General features: G+C 34.9%; 2 protein-coding genes and 1 long non-coding RNA gene across 6 annotated transcripts; 2 read left to right on the forward strand and 1 right to left on the reverse strand.

Moving 5' to 3' along the window:
• Positions 1–628: 628 nt before the first annotated feature.
• Positions 629–2,046, forward strand: LOC127841858 (uncharacterized). The gene is made up of 3 exons (XM_052370985.1): positions 629–850; positions 1,128–1,357; positions 1,751–2,046. The coding sequence occupies exons 1-3, from the start codon at positions 732–734 to the stop codon at positions 1,858–1,860; spliced, it is 459 nt and encodes a 152-aa protein (XP_052226945.1). The 5' UTR covers positions 629–731; the 3' UTR covers positions 1,861–2,046.
• A 2,063-nt stretch (positions 2,047–4,109) lies between these two features.
• LOC127842935 (neuropeptide-like protein 31) lies at positions 4,110–6,517 on the forward strand. 4 transcript variants are annotated; one of them, XR_008032001.1, is made up of 3 exons: positions 4,110–4,633; positions 4,919–4,996; positions 5,814–6,517. XR_008032001.1 is itself a non-coding variant. In XM_052372736.1 (2 exons), exons 1-2 carry the CDS (start codon positions 4,924–4,926, stop codon positions 6,098–6,100), a joined length of 357 nt encoding a protein of 118 aa, XP_052228696.1. In that variant the 5' UTR covers positions 4,674–4,923; the 3' UTR covers positions 6,101–6,517. The 4 variants fall into 4 exon arrangements, 2 of the variants coding, with proteins under 2 accessions (XP_052228696.1, XP_052228695.1); XR_008032002.1 differs by having other exon boundaries at positions 5,817–6,517; XM_052372736.1 differs by lacking the exon at positions 4,110–4,633 and having other exon boundaries at positions 4,674–4,996; positions 5,817–6,517.
• A 1,187-nt stretch (positions 6,518–7,704) lies between these two features.
• LOC127842955 (uncharacterized) lies at positions 7,705–12,036 on the reverse strand. Its single transcript, XR_008032006.1, has 4 exons — positions 11,695–12,036; positions 10,582–10,662; positions 8,609–9,897; positions 7,705–7,809 (listed from the first exon to the last, which is right to left on the reverse strand). It is a non-coding gene; the product is annotated as an uncharacterized LOC127842955 (long non-coding RNA).
• Between the last annotated feature and the right edge of the window lie 721 nt (positions 12,037–12,757).

Below are 12,757 nucleotides of genomic sequence, written 5' to 3' on the forward strand. Positions count from 1 at the left end.
CAATATTAAATTTGGCGTGAAAAAGAACGACACCGGATAATAGTAAATTCAATGTCGCATTTAAAAGTGATGGAAGGTAGGGTAATGTGCAAAAAAATGCATTCGATGTTTTAAGGGACTTCCCAAAACCGTGATTAATTTAAGTTGTATGTACTAACGCATGTGAATAGATTTTGTGTCCTTTTATTCTTGTCTGATCTGGTCATTTTTTAGTTTTATGATTTGTTTGTTCGAATTATTGATTTGCATACCATAATGTAAAAAAACATTTTTAAGTAAAATGTAACCCCACAAGTGTTGTAATTCGTCGAAACTAAGTCAAGCACAACAAGAGAATTTCAATACGAATTAGGCGTATGTGTTTGGATTTTTTAAAATGTATTTCCAGACCACAGAACAAAAAGTGCGTGGCACGATTCTCGCATCCACCCTTAATATTTTTTATTAAAAAAAAAACACAAGACAATATGCTGTTGATTGTTTCATTATCACAATGACAAATTTAAAATTTAGGATGACAACATGGCAACACTAAATATAGTATGACTGAAAATGTAGACATAAAATGGGACTTGTTATTGCTCATGCTCTATTAACAGTGTTAGATTGCTTATCTCATTGTTCTGATATTTAAAAGAAAATCCTTTTCATACTGTATGCTTATAAATAAAGGCAGCTAAATCAAAACTGCACCAACGTATTGTACACAACAGTAATATTGTATTTTAGAAATGAGACGTATAATCTTTACTATCGGCGACCTAGTGCTAATAGCAATGTTCCTCAGCGACGGTCAAGCGATGTTGTTTGGTGGGCAATGTGACCTTTCGCCAGACTTTACCAAAGACAGGTACGGGCTAATACATGCTAATGTCATCATCGTTGTTAAATAAATAAAATGCCAAGCAAATAGCGATAAACAATATACAATATTATTAATGTTGCATTATGTATGTCGACAATTACTTCACAGTGATGGCATGAAAACACAATTATGTTGTCAAAGTACATACTTAAAACGTCGTGTAATGCATTTGTACTATAAAGTTTGTAAAAATCATTTCTATTTCGCATAATATTTATGACAAACATTAACCATTTAACGTCCAAATGTAATATTTTTAAAGTGACCCGGATATTCCAAGCGGGGAGATCCAGATCGTCGTACCAGAGCAATGCACAAACGGCACGTTCCGCTGGAACTATCCAGGTGGACAGACAAACCTATATTTCACCAACTTTGGCCGCCCCGCTGCCGCGTGTTTCCAAGAGTTACTGGGCGGTGACATTTTCAACATTACAGACATCACGGACGGCCATGGCCACACGAAGCTGCCTAGACTTCACAGAAACAGCGGTGAGTTTACCATGCTTGTAGCACAAGGGTCAGGGCAATCTTAAATTATGATTTACCTTATGCTGATTACCTTAACAGTAAATGGTACACCGATTGCCGCATAGCGAGTCATTTTATGCATTTTGGTCTATTTACGACCGACCAAATGGATAGGTTTTATATATTTTTTCCCTGAAACTGGACACTCACTTTTAACAAAAACTGTATACGTGTATGCGACATTGTAACACTAGTTTTACTATTTAAGAAAACTTATATTTCTGGAATTACATGTGTTTTCATTAATCTCGTTGTTCTGACCACGATAACGATATATATATATATATATATATATATATATATATATATATATTACATTTATTTTTTAGCGTGTGTTAATTTTGTACCTTTCAGAAGCCGTCGTGTGCACGAACTCCTCTACTATTCCGCTGGTGATACAGGTGTCGGCCCGACCTCACATGTACTACCTAGGCGAATTCTCGTTTATGATCAAGTTCCCATGATATCATATTCACGGCGTCACATGAAAAATGTATTTGACGCAATAATGATGACGTCGAAAAATACACAATCAAACGAGTTATATCAACACTCATCGCATCGTAATTTCCATAATCAATTTACCGACGGTACTTAGCTGCATACGCAAATTTGTCTGTACCTATTTTTAAAATAAACTATTCATTGATGATGTGTTTCACAAACAATCGTTTTACGTGCATCAATATGTCAAATTTATTTGTCAAACTTTGCGACTATACTTGTACGAATAATTTTATTTTATTTGACTGCAATGACGTCATTCGAACTTGTATTCGAACATAAACGTAAAATCATCATGACAAGAAAATCTAGAAAATCACTTTTTTCGAAAGAATTAAGCACATGCGCCACATGCACGTACTCCAACAACAGCGTTGAACGCTCATCAATTAGCAACAATACAAAATGTCCGCATACAATAATACGAACAAATGTAATATGATTTTAAAAAAAATACGTGTAATCTTACATTTATTTTTTTATAAGAAAAACACATTCAACAACGTGGTCAATTCTCCGTCCAGGTACATTCGGAAACCCCCGGGTTTATTTATCTGCCATGTACGTATATACGCCCATATAACCAAGGTGTCATTATGACGTTGACTGTAACAGAAAAACACTACACCTTGCATTGAGCAGGTTTCAGAGGGGGTAATCACGTCAAAATGACGACGTCAATGTCAATACAGGTATTTTTCGCCGTTTTATATCATTTATTACTTGTACAATTTCTTTAAATGCCGCTCACTTTCAAGCAATACCAACAAGAGAGTGATAAGCGTTTATTTGTATTAATATTTGCTCTATAACCCGACTTTTCTCGCTGCGCAATTTTCTTATCGGGAGCACACAATTTCAGCTCCCGCTAAGAAAAATCGGAGCGCGTAAAGTCGCGATAAAAAGCTAATATCAATACGAAACAAGCGCTAATAACTGTCTTACTGAAATGGCTGGAAAGTAAGCGGCATTTCAGAAATCAAACAAAATTAATGAAGGTATGCTGCGGCGAAAATATCTGTTTCGACACGGACGTCGCCATCTTGAATTTATTTTGATCGATACGTGATTACCCCCTCTGAGGATTGAAAAGGTACATGAATCTTGAAAGTCGATAGTGACAAGGACGTTGAACAATTACCCACATTTGCATAAATTCATATAACTTGAATTACTTACTTGATCAGATGTATTTGCGCAAACATACAATGTAAGTAGCTTCTCTATAAAGAATTACAATGTCCGCCCTATTTTGTAAACCTTCGACAACATTATAATCAACGTCTTTGTTGGTTGATTAAAAAAATATACCACACATAGCAGTTCACTTCATGACTTTTCAAACACGCGTTGGCACTTTTTGGAAAAAAAACACTATTTTTGCGCAAACTTAACAAAGTTGTGTTTTTTGACAATGACCGGGCACTAGTATTTGTTTTTTTTGTAAATGGTTTTGAATTAATGAAGAAATTATCAAAAACGTTACCTGCAGCGATGTTTTGTTGACATCCGATTGTCCCACATATAGCCGAAAAAGTCACGTGGTACAGGCACCTTGTTAAATCTTGACTATTTATGTCATTAAGTGTACTTTTCCAACAGTATGAATACATAAAATCACACCTACGTATTGAATTATTTTAATATCTATAACTATTGAGAAATATGTGATTGCCAAAACAAACCATTAAAATGCAGACCTGACTCTCAGGCATCGATCGACTTGAGCACCTCTGATTTGGACAGTAAGTATTGCTATGTATCGACCACATCGCTTTTTTTAAGGCCACGTGAAATAAATAGCGCACTTTTACATCGTGCATGTAATGTTCATAAATGTAAAGGTGCATTTTTTTATTGAGACATTAAATTGGTCGAGTCCATCTTAATTGACATGATGACGCTCGTGGTTCAGATGTCTACGCCCGAGGCAAGACTTTCCATCAAAACAAAGCAATTAAGAATGACTTGTTGTTATTGATGTTAATTGCTGTTGCTGTTTTGTGTATTTGCAAAATAGAATGCCACATCATCTTAATTACCTTTAAAAGATATCCATGAAAATGCATCACGTTTACTGCGTTGATTCAAAGCTGTTCATGGGCTTTTCTAACGAAAGTTTCTGTCCATTTTAATCGACCAAGTGTTTTGTATTAAAAGTTACCACTTTGAGCAGTAATGTTATAGAAATACACAAACCGTGCAAGTTATTAAATGCGTTATATATTTCTAGTATTTATCTTATAAACTTTTCTATTTTTTCTACTGCGTCCAAGCTTTAAAGCGACCAGATTTAATTTAAAAAAATATGAAATGCAAAAAGATTATTGTTCAATGACATTTTATATTATTCCAGATAGCATATTTGTGTTTTTATTCGTATTATATTTGTAGCAAGAACCATATACTTTGGCATAACCAATGATTAGTGTAAGCTGTAAGGTGATGATCCAGATACATGCTATTCCAGAACGCAAATACGTATTGTCTGTATTTGCATACACGAATAATGTGTTGTTGTTTCAGGTAGAAAGTTACAGTATTAAATCAAAATACAGTGTATTCAATGTACATGTCACGCTTGTTATTCGATAGACAGAGATGACGCTATCAGTTGTCAAATTTGTCAAATATTCAGAATCGGCTGTACCCTGTCATTACTGGGCCCTTATATATAATAGGTACAGCGATGCATAGAAACACTATCAATTACAGAAACATCGTTGTGAACCGGTAGGTTTTCGTTTTTCTTATTTCTATTTTGTCAGATTACACTTTATCAAGTTCTCTGTTATAGCTGCATACGTTTATAGTTTACATATATTTATTTATCTCCGTTATAAATGACACATGAATGTATGTATTATTATATAGCTTATAACATACGTTGTACGATGGAAACTAGTAATATATATATTCGACTCATAACCATATATTTAATATCCTAGGTCATTAAAATAGCATTGTGTATCTCTATCAATATACACATATATTGTTCAACGTTTCTTGTTTTCATAGCAACCATGAATACCTCAGCGTGCCTAGTGATGGCCCTTCTAGTCTCCTCCCTATTAACAATCAACGCCCAGCATTTCGGTAAGTTCCATCGTCGAATGTAATGTTCTGTTTACTGTGTTTAATATCAATGTGCGTGCAAATAGCTATATAGTATTTTTAGTAATTGGGTGTATAATGTATTTTCACTGTAAAAATTGTCGGAAGACCAATCCTGATTGATCCTTTTTTATATTATCCAATGTTTTTATGTCAAACAAATATGCAGATTTAGACCGCGAACAGCGAGGAATTCGTTTCGAACAAAGAACAATATGATTTTATTGGTTATCACAGACTGGATGTGAACACAGCAAAATGAACTTCGCTAAAGTTCTTGTCTTATGTATAAGAAGTTTATCTTCATTCATGTGAAAATCAGATACTATTACTATTTCTTGTATGGTCAAACTTTCGGCCAAATGCTAATTAAGTATTTACTTTTATAGATACAGTAGTTAATAATTTGTGACATATATTTATCGTCATTCGAAACGAAAATTGCAACAATAACTAAATGTTACATATCGCACACATTACTGCACCCAATGGCACACACCCAATGCGTCATGCATATGATCAATTAACTTGTTGGATATAGCAAGAACAGGTAAGCTTTGTTCTGGGAAAACGAGGTTAAATGCTTGTCCCAAGTAAGAAAATTATTGTCGGCTTAACTTGAATCGTCGCTAAGAAGAAACCTCCTTTAAACAAAAAAAACATACAAGCGCTAAGTGTCGTCCCTGATTAATTTGTGCGGACTGCACAGGCTGATATGTAACGACATTTACGCACATTAATTAAATCCCGTTTTCTAAGAGAGATGCTTAAGTATATTTAGGAACGTGTAAACTATTAGCAGGCGGTTTCGGTGGTCCATATGGATACGGACACGGATACTACGCACCTGGTATCGGTGGCGCTGGATTCGGCGGTCCAGGGTTTGGCGGCCGCGGGTTCGGTGGAACTGGTCTGGGGCTTCTAGGAGCAGGCCTTCTGGGCGCCAGTCTGGGTGGTGTTCTCGGCGGGCAAGCGGGCGCTGGAAGTGGTATTGCTCTCTTGGGATCTGCCGCACTACTGTCTTCCAGAAATCCATTGGCACAAACCGTAGGAGCCGTTGGCTTGGGAAGCACCCTCCTTGGCTGATGTCATTATGGTGTGTTTTTGTTTGTTTTTATGGTTCCATACGTGATTATGATATGGAGGAAATAACATGAGTGTAAATACATGATTTATGCTACGTAAATATATATGTTTGCACGATGGAAATAAACTTTTTGGCTCAGTTTATTCAGGGGACAATTTAATGCCTATTAAGGTGTTGTTTATTTTACCCGCATTTCAGGACATGAATGAAAACCGCGTGTGCAAGTGTACCTAAAATAAAAGCGTACTAAAACTGATTTTTTTTATGTAGCTTATCATTAATTATGTTTAATAAAAGAAAACATATTTTTACGGTTGACATATTGACACATCAATGTGGTCTTCATTAAAAATAAATAAACGTTTGAACACCAAAGCCTTTCCCGTCTTCGTTGCTGAATAGTGTGAACATTATCTGATGACGTGATATTATTATTATTATTATTGTTATTATTATTATTATTGTTGTTGTTGTTATAAAGTTGTAAATAAAAACATGTATTTGACATCTTCCGAACCGCTTGGAAAATCAATTTTACCTATAAACAACACATAGCTCTAACGCGAATCTTCGATGAGTTGTATATTGGCAAGAACGCTCAGATTGTTGTTGAATACCCAATGGAGGGCGAAAATAAATCCATATTCTCAGTAGAGCAGTTATATTGCTCTCGTAACGAATGCAAGACAATATTATTCTAAACCTGTTAACTCGCAATTAATTGCGCTGTCAATTGCCTATATCCAAAATATAGAAAGTTATGTGCTGTTCCGGTTTGTCACATTTGACATCTTGTCTGGACGATGATCGCTCCGCCCACTTAGTCGCGTGGCTTAGCGGTTAGAAAACTGGGCATAATGCTTGTGCGTAAAGTGTCGTCCCAGATTAGCCTGTGCAATCCGACAGGCTAATCAGGGGCGATACCTTCCGCTTTTATGACATTTTTCGTTTAAATGAAGTCTCTTCTTAGCCAAAACCGAATTTAGGCGGATAGTGTCGTCCCTAATTAGCCTGTGCGGACTGCACAGGCTAATCTGGGACGACACTTTACGCGCATGCATTATGCCCAGTTTTCTCAGAACGCGACTCATATGAGTATTGTGCGTTCGTATAGTATTCATATATCATTCAATATGAATAAGCTGGAATGTCAGAAAGACATATTAATGTCACACATCATTTCCCACAAAGCAATATACTGGTAAATTTGACGTATTATTGTCATAATGTCTCGACATTATGTACTGGTTTATTCATCTTCGGGTTTGTGACCTCTCTACTTCGGACGTTTATTACTTAAAGATAAACAACTTAATGGTGTTAATATTGTTAAATGCATGTATTCATCGACACTATTCCTTACAAATCGATTACAGATACGAATCGGGAAATAAACCGGTGTTTGAAAATACATTATATTTGACTGACAACATTTTAAGGTATTATAAGTGTTAGCCCCTCATTACTAAAAAAAAACGTTTTTAAGACAGACTTAAAATTTAACGTCAATTGAATACGGACGTGCTTAAAAACATTTGTCACTTTGACATTTTGTAAGTTTTGTGTGTGATAGAGATAAATACAAGGAACACGTATGGATAAATAAAACAAGTGAATTTTTTATAATTATAATACATTCAAAGAAGACTTTCGATAAAGGCGCTCCAAATTGTCAAATTCGTCTCCGCTGTGAACATGTTTGGCTAAACTGAAAAAATACATGGCTTTATTAGAACATAAAACATTGTATAAAATATGACATTGCTATGTGATATCAAACATTGTAAGAATTTGTGTGCGAACATAATCGTAGCTTGAAGCTAGACACAACTACACACGGAACAAATACTAGTTCGCGTATTGTGTGAATTTATACTTTTAGGTAAACATCATTTAACCATAAATGTCATTCCAAATCTTTAAAGTAATTAAATACTTTTCCTATTTAGCACGTTATATATTTTGTTGAGTTAAGACACCTTAACTAAAGTGTAAAAAATATTAAATACATTTATGCATTTAAATAAACATACATTTATAAACGCAATGCTTAGCATTCAAAAATTATGTTACTATGTTAATATGTTATAAAACATGCTCTTACTATATTGTACAAATGTTATTAATTATGTATATAATATTACAATATGCAGGTTATTGTTGTCGTTCTATAATAGTATCAGTGTGATATTAATATAACAGACCGAGAAGAAACCAAAAACATGAACATATGAGTCTTGTTCTGACAAAACTGGGCATAATGTGCGTGCGTTAAGTGTCGTCCCAGATTAGCCTGAGCTGTCCGCACAGGTAAATCAGGGACGACACTTTCCGCTTTTATAACATTTTTCGTTTAAATGAAGTCTCTTTTTAGCAAAAATCCAATTTAGGCGGAAAGTGTCGTTCCGGATCAGCCTGTGCGGACTGCACAGGCTAATCCGGGAGGACACTTTACGCACATGCATTATGCCCAGTTTTCTCAGAACAAGACTCATATGAATGCTTACGCATGATTTAAAGCAAGCTGCATGGTGAAATCACGTACACGCGACTGCGCAAGTCGCGGTTATCCAAGCAAGCCCAGTAAGCCCAGACCGCCCACCGCCCTTCCGAGCGGGTTTCCTTGGGTAAGCAAAGCAGCCGCCCCTAAATACGCCAGCCCGCGGCCTTGTCCCCAGCGAGGCCCAAATCTAGGTCCGTAATAAGGCCCGAACCCGAACCCAGGCCCTAAACCTTAAATATGAAGCAATGTGACAATTTCGAAATGCCGTTTTTTATTGCTCCGTAAATAGACATGATATAGCATGGCGTATATGTCTTGTTACTTCTCACAAACGTTTTTCCGTCGTACCTGTTACTATTGTGAACTGTTATTGAGAAAGACGCATGGACGCTGGAAAAGCTAATATGTTGCAAGGACAAGTCGACTTTGGTGATCCATACGTGTGTCTATGTTTGTTTTTTTTCGGTCCGATATAAGTAATTTGAATACGTCCACATACATGTATCTCGTTTTCATATAAAACGTATGCATTGAAGACAAGTGATCGCATTATTTACCTTAATTTATATGTGATCGACATATAATAAACCAGATCTCGACGCGGATCAGTATTTGGATTGTTTACAAAGAATTGTACATGCCCTATTAAAAATTGTCATTTCTTTAATATTAAAAACCCTCGATTTAGAGAACGAAATACATACTCAAAAAAACAATTGGAATCATTTGTTACACTTACAGAACAACGTTTTAGCGGTATATCGGAAATTTAACAACGATGAGCATAAAAATAACCGAAAGCGCCACATTAAGTTCCGACGAGAAGTGTGCGCCTGTTTCTACACAAGGTACTGGCCGAATGCACTCTCATGTTAGCCTGCACATTAAACTGCCAGTTAGTTCTTAACGCTTAAATCAGCGCAACGCCTGTATGATCACGTAAAACAAGCAAACATATGTATAATAAATAAATGCCTATAATTGTTAAAAATTCGTACTAGTTAAGAAAGTGAGTTAGTGAGTTAGTTCGAGACATATAACCATCCGCACAGCAACGACACTGTACCTTTAAACGCAACTTTATCTCATGTACCGACAGAGTTTACCAGAAACCCAGTGCACTGCCTAGACCAAAACCACCGACTATTTGGCCAAGCTGATTTCCACTCCCTAGAAGGGCCGCTGAACCCAGTAAGGCGAGACCTCGACCTTCACCCAATCCCCACCCGGGTCTCCCGAAACTCCCCGGGTAAGGGTACGGGTACGGTCCGAACGGACCGCCAAATCGGGGCCCTGAGATTATCAAAGAGTCGAATATCACTCGTTTATTTAGAATTAAATAGTATATAATAATACTAGAACAATGTGTGGTTGCTTTACTATTTTATGGAAAAAGTCTATAAATGGCAGTCAGTACTATACAGTAGTCAAATAGTCAAATAGTTTGTAGATTTTTCATAATCAGTATATCCGTTGTTTGCAAGTGTTGTTAATTTGCGTATAAAAATATAGAGCTGTTGTCGAATAATATTTAAAGAATAAAAATAAATAAACAAATAAATATAAAAATATAATATATATAAATATATATATACTTATTTATTTATTTATATTGTTATAAAATACATATTTATTTATTAATTCAAAGTATTTAATTAGTGTATATATATATATATATATATATATATATATATATATATATATATATATATATATATATATATATATATATATATATATATATATTATATATATATATATATATATATATATATATTGTTTTAGACATTATTCGACAACAATTCGTTGTTTATGCAAGTAAACAACACTTGCGTATAATAATTATAACGAACAAAGGAACAATATACCAGACCACTTGATGCAAATTTTGCAAATTTGTCTTAAACACATGAAACGCAACACAACAAATTGTGAAGGTGAACGCAAAAAAACATCAACAACAAAACGCCATCTTACCACCAAACCACTGCGCGTCTACTGCCAACATGGATGACACGATCATGAGGAGCACGAGGCAAGCTGACGTCTTCATGGTTACTATGGAAACAAAGGTCAATATTTTCAAATATACGGATGATTTTTGTGTCGTTTCGGGGTTTTACCATGAACTATTATTGACTATTAAATAGAAAGTGAGAATATACATTTACATATTTGTAAGTGCGCTTCGCGAGTAAAAACGTGAATTTTTCACATTTTACTGAAAACAATAATTAACGGTTATGTCCGAAAGGAAACACATTTTTATAGTTTGAATTGTTCTTTTCATACAAGTTATTTTATACCCGTTTCATCATTGATCCGTAGTAATTGGGCTAAAGTACAATCCAAATCACGTTTGAACCAACATGACAAGCTCAACAGTCAAATGTCTGTTGAGTTTAATCAAACCTCACCAGACATCGCCTTGTATTCATATTAACCTTAGACGATTATGGAAAGACAAAGGCAATAATAATTAACAGCTAGGCATTTATTATTTTAATATTTTACAATAGAAAACTATGCGTTGAAAACTTAGTATGAAATTATCTATATGTTTTATAGAGATGCTATTTATCTTAATTTTCTCTAGTGAATAATTAAGATTTAGATAAATGAACCGTGACATAGCATGCATCAAGATTGTATTTAAAGTTTAAATTTTGGAAATCGTATAATCTTTATATATTTATTTTAATTATTCTCTATGTGTTACTCAACACAAGTTTCTATATACTGTATAATTACAGTATGTGTAAAATGCACCTTATATTCCAGCGCAAACTTAAAGTAGATTATCTGAAACTTAAGCCATATAGATAACACGTCTTGAAGTTAAGTTGCACTAATAACCATCATTTGACCTCGATCGCAATTTTAAAACTAGTTTGGTATGTAAATTGTATAGTTTTTAGGCGCAACTTCTTTGTCTTTGAAGCCAAATATTTGAACAAATTATAATTATATTAAGTTTAAAATCGATATTTGCATTATAATTTTAACGTGACTAAATGTAAATAAATAAAGAGAACAAATACAAGCTATACAATATTCAACCTTTTATAAAATAATATTCAAATCTCCTACCTGATCTAGTTGTGTTCTAGACGTTGAAGTGGTTTCTGCTATGTAGAGGACCGACTGATTAGTGTTGATATGAACAATTCATTTATATAACTGTCATTTGTCAACATTTCGTGTTCGAAGTGTCCTCAACCATTAAGTATAGCCTACCGTAACCTTCCAAAACCACTGCTCTGCGAGCAATCTACTGCCCATACGCCTGTCAACAATTTTGGTCCAAATTCTCGTAAAACAATCATGTAAAACAATCAAACGGACAATCGTCGCAATATTCTAATCATTTACATGAGTCAAAACATCGTCACACGTGCCCGACTCATTTCGATTTGATAGGTTACAACTTGTAGCTCTGACCAATATGTTAATTTTATGCCAGGTGGATTACATTTGAATACGCGCCCAAGCACGTGCGGGTTAAATACACAAACACGCAAAAATGTACAAACACTAAAAAAACACGAATTGTCAATAACAATTTAATTACAGGGTGCAGGATCACGTGACTTTTTGGGGGTTACACCTTTTAACTTTTACGAATTTAAACGACGGTAAGTGGTGCTTTATTTCAAATAACTTTTTAAAACAAGTTTTCTTGAAAATTTCAATTAGTGCATAATAGACAGATGTTTATGCTGCTTATGGCAATGTGAAATACGCCAGAATTACTCTATTTAATAAGCATGTGTTCTTGTTCAAAAATTCCATTTTTACGGCATTCATTGTAGACGGTTATGTGACACGCAACGTGAAACTGTGTCACCGATTTCAGACGTAGTCAAGGATTTATTCTTATAACTTAAGATATCCGCACAAACTGAGAACACCTGTCTTTTATGCACTTTAGATTTTTGCAAATGTATTTCAATAACTTGAGATATTTGCAAAAATAGAGTTCTTAACGGCGTGATAACATTCTGTCCAGCCCGTTTGTAAACCCCTGAAAACCCCGTAGATTCTGCACCTTGATTATGAGGTTCTACATACGTATAGTTCTCATTTGATTAGTTCTAGTTTCTTACAAAGAAAGGGGGTATCTTCGTGCCTGGCGTAAACTGTATCGGTAGAG

Source organism: Dreissena polymorpha, chromosome 8 (assembly GCF_020536995.1).
Source record: "Dreissena polymorpha isolate Duluth1 chromosome 8, UMN_Dpol_1.0, whole genome shotgun sequence".
NCBI lineage: Eukaryota > Metazoa > Mollusca > Bivalvia > Myida > Dreissenidae > Dreissena > Dreissena polymorpha.